Source organism: Danio aesculapii, chromosome 10, assembly GCF_903798145.1.
Source record: "Danio aesculapii chromosome 10, fDanAes4.1, whole genome shotgun sequence".
Lineage (NCBI taxonomy): Eukaryota > Metazoa > Chordata > Actinopteri > Cypriniformes > Danionidae > Danio > Danio aesculapii.
The window spans coordinates 13,088,082-13,102,329 of record NC_079444.1 but is presented as its reverse complement, the minus strand read 5'-3'; the positions used below and the strand labels follow the sequence as shown (position 1 = coordinate 13,102,329).

At 34.7% G+C, this 14,248-nt stretch overlaps 1 protein-coding gene across 1 annotated transcript in view; it reads right to left on the bottom strand.

Annotated features, from left to right (window-relative positions):
- ror2 (receptor tyrosine kinase-like orphan receptor 2) overlaps positions 1-14,248 on the bottom strand; it is a 139,262-nt gene that overhangs the window by 15,277 nt on the left and 109,737 nt on the right. Inside the window, exon 4 of the mRNA XM_056466968.1 lies at positions 11,493-11,523. Within this exon, the coding sequence (XP_056322943.1) occupies positions 11,493-11,523 (31 nt within the window). The remainder of the gene's footprint in view (positions 1-11,492; positions 11,524-14,248) is intronic.

Below are 14,248 nucleotides of genomic sequence, written 5' to 3'. Positions count from 1 at the left end.
TAACATTCTTCTGCAATCTGAGACTTAAATCAGGCTTGATGTTAGGCACTTGTGACTTGAACTAACTCTTCTGCTGATATTCAGTAAGACAGCAGTATACTGGCCATTAACATTTCCATTTGCCATTAAGGTCAGAAGGTCTACATTTGGTGCATTTAATACTTATAACTTAAGTATTTTTCAAGGATGGAAGTATGCGCGGAAATTATATTTCCATCTACGCTGCCCAATCCGTAACCTTTTCCGATACTAACATTAAATGCAAATATGTTGCTAAGCTCAGCAAAAAGACCACAGTAAAAAAGCATTAAGGCACTTCTCTGGCTTCTCATGACCTCTTGTTCACGAGTCCTGATATGTAGGTGCTCGCTTGGAGCCAAAACAATTCAAAAGTCTAGTCGCCGTGGACTGCGGTTTGGGTGTTATGATTGGAGCGCTTCTCAAGTCGTTTCAATGGTTGTTTATTATGCTACCTTTGGGCTTGCTGTTTCTCTCATCATAATCCGAATCTGAAGTGACCTAAATCACTTGGATTTGTTGCTCAGGATATATCCATCTCTGCCGTTTATGCAGTTACTAACTGGATAAAAGTGGTCTATTCTGACAAAACACTAATGGCTGATGACTCAGGAACTTTTTGGAACTGAATTCTGAATGCTCTTTAGCTTGAAGCCTATTTTTTTTTTGTCTTCACAACAGACACATTTGTTTTAGTCCTAGACTGAACTGACGATGCACAACAGCAATGTTTTCCAGAGCTAAAAAAATTACTCTGTAAAGGCTCTGATCCAAAAGTGAGTCTCATGTCTACCTTCTAAGGCAGAATCCTAAGTGAAACTGAGCCTTTATATGCGATGGATCAGGAACAAACACAACACTCACTGAAAATGTTCTCAGGCTCTTGCCAAGATACTCAAAACCTTTAGTAAAATTACAAGTACATTTTCTGTGTGTATATATAAAAACTTCCTCTGTTGGGATGGATGGACGGATAGATGGATGGACAGACGGATGGATGGAAGGATGGACGGACGGACGGATGGATGGATAGCAATATGGATGAATGTTTGGATAGCAATATGGATAAATGTATGGACAGCAATATGGATGGATAGCGACGGGTAGCAGTATGGATCTATGGATAGTGATGGATAGCTGTATGAATGGATGGATAGATAGATGGTGATGGATGGATGCATAGCAATGAATGGATGGATGGATGATAGTTGCATAGCAATGGATAGATAGATGGAATGATGGATGGATGCATAGCAACGGATGGACGGATGGATGCATAGCAACGGATGGATGGATGGACGGATGCATAGCAATGGATGGATGGACAGACGGAAGGACAGATGGCAATATGGATTGATAGCGACGGATAGCAATATAGATGTATGGATAGTGATGGACAGCTGTATGAATGGATGGGTGGATAGATGGATGGATGCATAGCAATGGATGGAACGATGAATGGATGGATGGATGGATGATAGTTGCAAAGCAATGGATAGATAGAAGGAACGATGGATGGATGGATGGATGGATAGCAACGAATGGATTGATGGATGTATGCATAGCAATGGATGGATGAAATGGAACGATGGATGGATGCATAGCAATGGATGGATGGATGGATGGATGGATGCATAGCAATGGATGGATGGATGGATGGATGGATAGCAATATGGATGAATGTATGGACAGCAATATGGATTGATAGCGACGGATAGCAGTATGGATGTATGGATAGCGATGGATAGCTGTATGAATGGATGGATGGATAGATGGATGGATGGATGCATAGCAATGGATGGATGGATGAAATGGAACAATGGATGGAACGATGAATGGATGGATGGATGATAGTTGCATAGCAATGGATAGATAGATGGAACGATGGATGGATGGATAGCAACGGATGGATGGATGGATGAAATGGAACGAAGGATGGATGATGCATAGCAATGGATGGATGGATGGATGGATGAATGGATGGTGATGGATGGATGCATAGCAATGGATGGATGCATAGCAACGGATGGTTGGATCGATGCAACGATTGAATGATGGAACAAAGAAATGATGGAACAATGGATGAATGGATCAATCAACACCATCTGCTAATCAAGAGCATTTGTTCATCAATTTTAAAGGAAAATGTACTGGTAATTTTCAATCAGCACATTATGCATTTTATATTATTATTATGAAATTTTGCAGAAAATGGTCTAAATCACTTAAAATTTGATGAGGCAACTATAGCACAAACATTTAGACAAATGCTCGAGTTCATTTCTGCAGTGAACCAAAAATCTGTGGACACTGAGTGACCTGCCAGAGGAAAATGTAGTAAAATGTGACATTGTTTACAAGCTGTTTACAAGATGTTTCCACTGTTGAAACACTCATTGGATTCAAGAGATGTAAACAGTTCGGAAAAAGAATGTTATCAAAACGGCTTTCTGTGCTACAATGCAACCTATCTGACCATGCAACATCCATCAATTATTTTTCCTTCGGCTCAGTTCCTATTTATCAGGGGTCACCACAGCGGAATGAACCGCCAACTATTCCAGCATATGTTTTACACAGCAGATGCCCATCCAGCCACAACCCAGTACTAGGAAACACCCATACACACACACACACCCATACATTATGGCCAATTTAGTTTATTCAGTTCACTTATAGTGCTGTCTTTGAACTGAGGGGGAAACCAGAGCACCCGGAGGAAACCCACATGAACACAGGTAGTCCAACTAGTCATTATTGGGGGGATAACTGTAACTGTGTCCTGAATAGCATACTACATTCAATTCAATTCATCTTTATTTCTATAGCTCTTTTACAATGTAGATTGTGTCAAAGCAGCTTCACATAGAAGATTATAGTATATTGAAACAGTGTCAGTTCAGTTTTCAGTGTTGAAGTTCAGTTTAGATCAGTTCAGTGTGGTTTAATATTCATTAGCACTGTACATTAGTACTGAATGTCTTTGTGGCTGGGTCAAGTAATTTTTCCAGAAATGGCAACATTGAATTAGAACATCAGATTAGCAACAGTTCCTTTCATATGCACATCTTCTTCAGTAACCATTACTTTTGTCACCATGAGAGACAAGGGGTGTTTCTCGATATGCGTTTTTCAGCAATCTAGTGCCCTACTGTTCTTGTGTAACGTCATCATCGACTGCCAAAGTTCAGTTCCAATAATAAAGACCGCAAGAACGGAGGATGTGTGAAACTTCCCGGATGTGTTCTTGATATCGAGGACGAATGGATGCAGACTTAAGCACCGAACTCACTCTAGAAGTACCAGAATTCATTGCGACTGGAGGTGGGAAGCACAGCATTTTATATAGATTTATTATTAAAGTTCAGAGATATCACTTATTTATCTCAGGAGTTTCCCTAAATTAAACAGTGAATATAAACATTACCATGAACATCTTAATAAACAAATAACCACAATAAGGGTGTTTATTTGCTGAAATTCGTATAAAAATTTAATTTATATTGTGCAACGTATATTTTTATTGTTTTTATGTATAGTATATATTTTGAAAAGGGGGACAACAATAAACCGCTGTATGAACGATGTAATGTTTAAATAATTTCCATTAAAATTGCGCATGTGACCATCAGGAAGAATGCAGCATATCAATTCTCAGAAGACGTGCTCTCTATTCTTGTGGTCTCCCGAGTTTGTTCTTCCAAGGTGACCTGGCAAGACCGGTCCTCACAAGAACGCGAGTCCGTTCTCGGCATTCTTGGAATTGAGAAACAGCCATGGTGTGGCATGACGTGAGTAAATGCGTGTCTAGGAGCCGTTTATATATTATTATGCCCTCTTTTGGCAGTTGTGTTTGTGCAGCCATGTTATTTTACATTTTATAGAGCGCAACACTTCTCAGAGTTCTTCTCGGGGCACTGACATGTTGTTTGTATGTTTCTAAGGAAAATGTGAAAAAGACTACGGAAACCCAGAGGGGAGCGTCATGTGTTGGAGTGAAAACCGATTTTAATTCAAACAAATCGATGTAAACCACACACTCGAGCTAATCGATAAAATAGATTTCACAACCCAGCCTGATCTCACGAGGAAACGCAAGTATTTTATGTTTTGTCAGTTTATTGGCTAATTCGTACAAATTCATACGAGTTGAGTCATGTGAAAATGTACAATTTTAAAAAGGAGGCATGGCACCCAACCCCGCCCCTAAACCCAACTGTCATTGGATGATGAGTAAATCATACTAAATTGTACGAATTAAATCGTACGAATTCATACGAATTAGCCACTAAATCAAAAAGTACAACCTTACAAATAAGCTGAAGTACTTATTATCATGGTAGTGTAAAACGGAGTAAAGGCCAGCTCACACTGTGCGATTTTTTTATAATCCTGAATGATTGTATGATGTCAGACTGCGCGAACATGGCTCCCATGTCACACTGTATGATCTCCGCTGTCATAAAGTCAGACTGATTGACAATGAAGACGCGCCACACACAAAAGAAAACTACCCCGGAGTTTGACGTCATCCACCCGTGACACTTTCACTATCCCGCATTCTGCAATTCCTCACAGCAAACAATCTGTAGTGCCAATTTAGCACATGGGTTAGTATAAATGGGTTTATTATGTCTCAATAATAAAACCAGGAGAAAAAAAGATGTTTTGACATTTCCCCGTGGTCATCTGAATTGTCGCGTGGATTGCATCATCAAATTTGGAGCTCCTATTGGTTCTCGGATTAACACTCAACACTGCAGGAACATGTCTGAAATCTTCAGACACTGCCAGAGCTTCATCGGAAGAAAATCTGATCGCAATGGACAACGAGCGGCTGTCTGTGAACATGGGTTCACCATCAGCCATCAAAGCAAAACAAGAGAAATGAAGCAATTGCTGACGAAAGCAGCAGAGCTTTTATTATGCCACAGTCCAGCGCTTCCTGTTCTGCTCATGATCACATGGAGAAGCAACGCTTTTATCATGCTAAATACATTTTAGAGTTATGTTATAATGCTGATCTGTGCTGTCTAATAAATCAATAGCATGAACACATAGAAGGACATGGTTTGTGTCAGTTAAAATGTCTTGTTTCTCTAGATTTGAACAATCTTCGAAACATTTACAATAATGTAAATAAGTCAGCAAAATATATAACACTGTTCTAGAGCTTTTTAGATATTTAATGAAAAAAAGTCACATATTATGTCTTTAAAATATTCATTATATGCACATTTCAGGATTTCAACAGAAGTATTAGGCCTCCTGGGGTATGTTTTGTCTACTGTTTTATAAATACTTTGAATTCAGACACAATATGGCTCATGTACCTTTTATTGGCCTAATATGTGGTAAATTCAGACACAGGGCAAGTCTAATTATTTGGCGAACACCATTTCTGAAAGTCCTGCATTGGTGTCAATATGTTACAAAGTCAGACACAAACCACACAGAGCTGTGCAGAAAATAACACTTCACCCATCAGCCTGGGATGTTTTCAGTCTGACATTTAATAGATCTCCAATCATACTTTTCAAAACTGTTATAAATTACACAGCTGCTCCCAAAATTCCTATGGTGAAAGCTGTGAATGGACGTAGTGTGGAGGCGTGCTAAATAACTGCTCTCAAGGAGAATTTCGCACTATTCGCTTTTCATTTCGCTCCCAACTGTGGCATATTGCCAGCGCACCCATCAATGGGCTAAACTTCTCGTACGTCCAGCCTCAATATCACATATGGTTACAATTTCAGCACAGTTTGGATTGAGCGAGGAATTTTCTCTCTAATGTTCGAGGACTCCAGCATAACAAGTTTCAGATTAACTGCCTAGTGTTTTTTTGGAAATATTACATAAGAGAAAAAACAGCTTGCTTTGTTTAATTCTTGCTGTTTGTTTTCCATTTAAAGTTACGAAAAATGCATACTAGTTTTGAATGAAAGAGTGTACTCTCAGGATGATACATTTAAACATCCTGACGCACCTCACGCATCTATCAGCAATAAAGACAATGAGGCTGCCGAGCTGTAAGCAACACAAATGAAGAGTTATGATTCTCATGCTCATCTGTAACCATTTACTGTATGCAGACTAACACTATACTCTCTTTATCAAATGTTGTACTATTGTAAATGTGGTCTAAATACTTCTCGCTGCTTTTAAACATGGATAACCTTCTTTAAAATGACTTTAACCACCGATTATCCTTGTCATCCCACAGAATAAATGCATTCTGGGACTTTCGTTTACTGTATGCAAAGAGCCCTTCCAAGTCCAGATAAATTCAAAGAAACACCGAACAAGGAAAACTAATGGGGAGCACTTTTTGGCAGGACATGTTTTGTTGATCTTGCATTTAAATCAGTGTGTGAATTATACATTCCTAAAAGTCATCATTGGAATTTTTCATTCCCAATTTATTAGCTAAATACCGCTACATATTGCTTATTAGTAGTGTGTGTAATACAAATGAATGCTTCAGTGAATAAAAGTCATATATTTATTCCATTACATCTCATTTATTTGTAACTGATTTAAATGCTTTGAGAGATAACGAGTGGATTCTGACCTAGAGTAACCTCTAATGGGTTATTCAATAGACATATCAGATCAAAGATGACAGATTATCATAAAAACATATGCTGACTGTTTTAATCTATCTGATCACATGTATATATTAAAACGCACACTATGAATTCAATTTTACTTTACTTTTAGGCCTTGCAGATACAAACAGAGAGGGAAAATTTTCAGAATGAAAATTCTTTCCTAATTTACTCTCCCTCCTTTGGTTCCAAATCGAGTTTATTTCTTCTGTTAAACACAAATGATGATGTTTTAAAAAAAAACATTGATGCTCACCATCGACTTCCATAGGGAAAAAACATAGGGGAGCGCGGGGCACAAAGTAACATGGGGTAAAATGTAACAGAGTTAAGGTATTTACTCAAGGTTAACCATGGCATGCTTCTGAGGTTTTCACCACAGTGTCGGCAGACATCTTCCTGCCAATTATTGAAAAAGTTTGGCGAAATTTGGATGAGAAACACAGGAGAAACCTTTTTTGCAACATAAAAGTATTATTATAGTCGATATGTTTTTATTTTAAAAAGCTCTGTGAAAGAATGTTAGTGAAATCTTATATTGCTGTGATCACTGTCATCTAGGCTAAAAGATGAAACCATTTTGAAAGATGTAAAAAAGACACAGTGACTGCTAGCCAGTTTTGAAGAAAACACGACACAGCGGGGTTATAGTTGTAACAGGGTGTTACAATTAAGCCACACACTGTTAGACAACAATTAAATTAAGTAAACAGAAATTAAATTAACTGTGTAAACTCTTACTTTATAAGCATGTGTTACAACTAATCCTCTGTCTGTTACAACTTGCCCCACTGGTGGGGTAAATAGTAACATTTTTATTCCTGGCACTTTAGGCAATACTGCACAGAAACCATAGGTCCGGCGATCATACTTTTAGTGCTCATTTGCAGGAGAGGCTTGTGTGTTGTTGGTAAACAAATATGGTTTGTCTAACCCCATTACTTTGTTCATTATTTGGCCAAAACCAAAAAGTTACTTTGTGCCCCTCTCTACACTACCATGGAAGTTAATGGTGACCATCAAATGGAACTGGAAGTCCATGGGGACTAAAAGTGAACTATTTCTATAAAACTAATTCTTATAACTGAGTTCCTAATAGCAAAAGCCCTGAATCACTGCTGACCAAACTGTGGTTCATTGTCTTTTGTTGGTAAATGTATCAAGTAGAAGTCTCTTTAAAACCAGCTTCCTGTTAAACCAAGTTCAGACTGCATGATTTTAGCCCCGATTTTTGACTCATCGTCAGGTTGAGAAATCGCAGACAAATACCTAAAATCACAGGCAAATCAGTGCTCGCTCACGTGAGTGACAATCACACAGTAATGAATTAACAAAGACGCGTTCTGAGAGAATTGCTGATTGGCGATTCGAATCCTGCCATATGAAATGTGTTCTGATTTAAAGTAACATTGGCGATTACTTTAGCTAGGGCCAGACAGAATCGGCGGACATTTTTTTTCCATTTCTGCTGAGAATTTTGGTAAAAATCTGTAGATTTCAGCGGAATTATTTTGGGAGTATCATAACTAAAACCTTTGTATGCAAAATAAAAAATAATATCTTCTTAACTTTCATGCAAATCCAAATAGATTCACTTTATTTGGTAAAGAAAGCAAGTCTCCCATTTAATATCTCTACTAATAGACACAACATATTACTGTACAAACTGCATTGTACATAAAGCAGATGAACATTTTCATATTAGTCAATAATATTACTGACATTAATTTAAAAACTGAATAAATATAGATGTACACACATTTACTCAAGTAAATAAACAATTAATGATGGGCTAAAAATCTGCGGAATTCTGCGGAAAATCTGCAGCATTTTGCGCGTGCAGATTCCGTGTGGGCCTACAGCCAATGAGAGCGCAGCATTCCCTAGTATGAGTATCTGCAGGCCAGTGGGAGGTTGGGGAGAAGTTAAAAGAATTTCTTTTTGGTCTATTTGGACCCTAGAAATTGAGGAAAAAGTACTGGAAGTTTGTCAGGAGCACCAGTGTTTGTTTGACGTGTCATCTGAGCAATACCACAACCGGGTTAAACCAGGAAAAAAAGGTTGAGAGAAATTGCTATTTCCCTTCAAACCCCAGGTGAGCAAAATAAGTACATTTTCTACACCACTAAAGGCTTCTTTCTCATTATGTTAAGTTAATAACAAAATATATACTATATGACCTCACATTATTTCCATGTCACTTCTTGTGTGTATTTGGTTGTGAGATGTAGTTTTCCGGACTGAGACAAAGTTGGTGGCGATTCTCCTATTGTAAAGTCATGCAGTGTGAAACCCCGTCACAGATCCATCTTGTAAACACAGCAGCGACGGAACGCTACCCAAGATAGTCATGCAGTGAGAAAACATCTGTGACGTGACTATTTTGAAAATCGTGCAGTCTGAATTCAGCATTAGTCAACAGTCATCTTGAATATCTTGCTAAATCTGCTTAGAGAATCTTTCAGTCTTGCTTGTATGAAGAAAAAAAATCTGCCATACAATGGCAAATGTGACCACACATTTATAGCATCGCTCTACAATATGTCAGTTTGTGGAAACGAAGGCAGAATCAGTTTAACATGAGCGCTGCCCTAAAAACATCCCCGCAGACATTGTACCATTTATTTAACCTGGAAAAGAAACCATTAGGCCCTGCCACAAAATTTCCCCCAACTGAGGGTGGCTTCCAGCCCTCTCTTCGGCTCTTAGCGACGTTAACTCAGATGCTGGTTCATGCCAGGACTCAGTTCTGTGCTTTTGGAAATCAGGTCATGCTTTTATTTCCATGAATCAAACAAAGATTTTTGTAATGTTGAGTTACAGTTCAGGACAGATTAATTACCAAGAGAAAAGTTAGAGAAAGAGAAAAGGCCAAAGTATACCTTGTGCAAACCAGACGCAATATACATTTTGCCATTGGACCTGCAGCACAGACTGTAAAAAAGATGGACAATGTGTTTTGTCTTCCTTTCTGAGTGTAATCATAAGGGGGTGTTGTATCAAAATCCCACCCATCCAACCACATAAAGCATTTTGATACCTGAATGCAAGACTTACAATACTCCTTATTTGCATCATTGTTCACTTGTACAGTATTTGTGTGCTATTGTTTTTTTATTGCTTTTATTTTATTTATGAATGATTACTGGTCTGAAATGTAGTTTATATTAGTTATATGTTGTGTTTTTTGAAGCAATAATTTAAGCATTTTTTTTTTGCACTGCTCCAAGTTTTTTCTAAATAGTTGTACAAATGTCACCTTGCTTACGGTACTGTGGGAAGAACTGAAGTGAAAATATCTGGGCCGAAACCACTGGGCACTGTATAAAATTGGCACTATTAAAAAAAGAAAAAAAAAAACTGTAAAAATGCTACAGTAAAAATCTGTAGCCTGGTTAAAAAGAAGTTTCCTTAATATACACTGTGAATAACAGTTAATTTACTTTCCCAGAATTAGTCTCATGACACTTCTCCTTTTATCCTTGTGTTGACATTACTATGGTTCTATTTAGTTTTGTTTTCATCACTGATGTACATTAAATTTTTTTATGTTTTAGGAGTCTAATGTTAATAAATAACAATTATTCCATTGCTTTAATTTTATGTCTGTTATCATAATAGGGTTTTGTAGTTATGTATGTTTTTCTGCTTGTGGAAAAAACTCTTTAATATTAGCATTGGTTCATTATAGGATTTTTCATAACCATATGGTTTTGTTTATGTCTCTGTAACAAAGGATATAACAAAATGATTGACAAAATTATTGGTGTATTAACAAAATAAATGAATGAAATATGGTTGTTTACCGTAAAAAATAGCCATTTATTTTACAGTTTGTAAAATAGTGGTAATACTTTTTTAAAAAGGGGGTTTTCACTTTTATTATGATAGAACAGTAGAGATTTCAGACAGGAAAGCATTGCGAGCAGAGAGAGTGGAAGGATCAGCAAAGGAGCTCGAGCCTGGAATCGAACTTAGGTTGCCGTGAGCACGTTTGTGCTATATGTCAGTGCACCGTTCCACTAGGCTATTGGCGCTGACAGGTAATGCTTGCTTTTAAATGGTAAAATACTGGCAACCACAGCTTCTTTTTTTTTTTTTTTTTTTTTTTACAGTAAATTTTACGATCTTTTTTAAACTTTGCCAACACCAGTGATAGAATAAAGGTGCTATAAATAAACAACGTTACTAAAAGTGATACTTTTTTCAGTAACAAGTAATCAAACATACTTTGCACATAGAAAGTAAATCAAATCATTATGAGTTACCTCAAAACATGGGCGATTTATAATTGCAGCACACAGTTTGGAAGCATTAAAAGTGTCCAAGAAGATGTCCAAAATCTTTACACGCATTGACCTAGAGACTGTTTAGATGCATGTCACTGATTAAAAGATGACAAATGTTCACTGTGTGATGACCGAAATGGCCTTAAACACCCAGCAGGCACAAGATGTCAACATGACATCAGGTTGACGTTGTACCCTAATGTTGTGGGGATGTTGCATTTTATTTAAAAATGAAAAATCGGGCTGACGTCAGAACTCATTGTCAGGCCAATGTCAATGTCCAACGTCCCACTTAAAACCAACCTTGAAAAACCGTGCCCAGGTTACATATAACAAAGAGATCTGTCCTATTTAAGCAAAAAAAAAAAAAAAAGAAGCATGGTCTAATCCCCTTTAAACAACAGTTAGTCCTGCTAACATCTAATACAGTACTTTTCAAGAAGAATGTTTAAAGTTTGTTAAACATAGAGTCATCCGAGAATGTGTAGAATCAAAAGATGAGGCCAACAAGCTGAAATAAACGATTTACTGTGTGCAAATGATGAAACTTCTAGAGAGAGACAAAAGCAGTACTTACGAATCCTCAGCTCCGTGGGCCGGCGACTGTCCTGTAAAACACAGATAGAAGGAATTACGGACAAGCGTCTTAACATGAGCTTCCCTTTGGGAGCAGCTGTTTTCTCAAAGCCTAATTTGCTGTTTGAGTTCAGGGGGAAGCGCCGATGTTATTACGCCAACAGGACTTTTCGGAGACGCAGGAGGCGCAGCGCGGGCCAGCTCCTAAAACTGTCAGAAGCATAATGTGAAATATTGGACGCGCTGAGAATTTACCGTATGCACATAAAAGCCTTTTTTCCCTCTCCTCTCCAGAAGGAAACAGTGGGAAGTTGTTTCTTAAGTAGAGTCCTAATGCAAGAACACTGAGATTTATACCGCTGCTTTCCCTATAAATATACAAGAATGCCAGGGCGATCATTGGGCGCATGTGCTCGTAAAACAGAACTGCTTTAGTTTTGCTCTGTAAATCAATGGACTCCTCGAAAGAAGTGAAAATAGGAGAGCGGGGAAAGCAAACACTTGAGTTTTGATAGAGAGGAGAACGCACTGATTGTTTTCCCCCGAGGGGAGTTTATACTGGGATACCACACAGGTGTATTTAATTGAGCCAGGATCGGGTAACATCGTTATTTCCAATTATTTACTAAAATAGCAATGCACTGAAAGAATAAACTTGGCGAAGAAATCTCCGGCATCACAGCAATGAATGGGAATTTGTGCTCTTTTAGGATTTCTTGAAGAGAACGAAACAATACGCATATAATCCCTTCATGAGAGACTTACAAAGATTAAAAATTAATCTTGAAGATATATTTTATTGTTATTTATTTTAGCCATCAAGTCCTGATGAAGAAAAACTTTATTAGAGCCCAACGATTTCTGAAAAACAGAAGGAAACCTGGAATTTAATCATAGGAAATAGGAAGAAAGAACTTCTCAAAGCAATTTTGATAATATTTTATTAATTTATTATTTTAGGTAGCAGCACGGTGGCTCAGTGGTTAGCACTGTCGCCTCACAGCAAGAAGGTCGCTGGTTTGAGTCCTGGCTGGGTCAGTTGGCATTTCTGTGTGGAGTTTGCATGTTCTCACAGTGTTTGCGTGGGTTTTCTCCACAGTCCAAAGACATGTGCTTTAGGTGAATAAGCTTAATTGTTTATATGGCCATAGTGTATGTGGGTGTGGCTGAAAGGGCAACCGCTGCTTAAAACATATGCTGAAATAGTTGGTTCATTCCGCTGTGGCAACCTCTGAAATAGAGACTAAGCCGAAGGAAAAGGAATGAATGCATATATTTTAGTTTTCATAGAAATAAAACTGAATTTAAAATTTCAGAAGGTTCTAAAATATAAATTGACTGTTAAAACGAATTAGTTTCAAAATACACATGACTTTTGTAAAATGACTACTATAGTTTTTTTTTAACATTAAAATGAAAAAATGAATTGTTGAACAAAATGTCATGAATTTGAAAAAAAAGTTGAAAGTAAAAAAAAAGGGTAGTTCTATTGACAGCAGCATGCAGGGAAAAACTATTGTCCAATAAAAGCAGGTATTAGTCTGTCGTGATTATTGATTCATTTGTAATATTCATTTAAATCAAAACTATTTGTGATAAATGCAATTAGTTTATTATTTTACAGTGTATTATATTATATTATATTAATTATATTATATTATATTATATTATATTATATTATATTATATTATATTATATTATATTATATTAATTATATTATATTAATTATATTATATTATATTATATTATATTAATTATATTATATTATATTATATTATATTATATTATATTAATTATATTAATTATATTATATTATATTATATTAATTATATTAATTATATTATATTATATTAATTATATTATATTACATTATATTATATTATATTATATTAATTATATTAATTATATTATATTATATTATATTATATTATATTATATTATATTATATTATATTAATTATATTATATTATATTATATTATATTATATTAATTATATTATATTATATTATATTATATTATATTATATTATATTATATTATATTATATTATATTATATTATATTATATTATATTAATTATATTATATTATATTATATTATATTAATTATATTATATTATATTATATTATATTAATTATATTATATTATATTATATTAATTATATTATATTATATTATATTATATTATATTATATTATATTATATTATATTATATTATATTAATTATATTATATTATATTATATTATATTATTATATTATATTAATTATATTATATTATATTATATTATATTATATTATATTATATTTTATTAATTATATTATTATATTATATTATATTATATTATATTATATTATATTAATTATATTAATTATATTATATTATATTATATTAATTATATTATATTACATTATATTATATTATATTATATTAATTATATTATATTATATTATATTATATTATATTATATTATATTAATTATATTATATTATATTATATTATATTATATTATATTATATTATATTAATTATATTATATTATATTATATTATATTATATTATATTATATTATATTATATTATTATATTATATTATATTATATTATATTAATTATATTATATTATATTATATTATATTATTTTATGTTATATTATATTATATTATATTATATTATATTATTTTAAATTACATCACATTACATTACATTATAATAGCATTTTTGTAATTTATTTTATTTCTATAATGTAAAAAATATATTACAC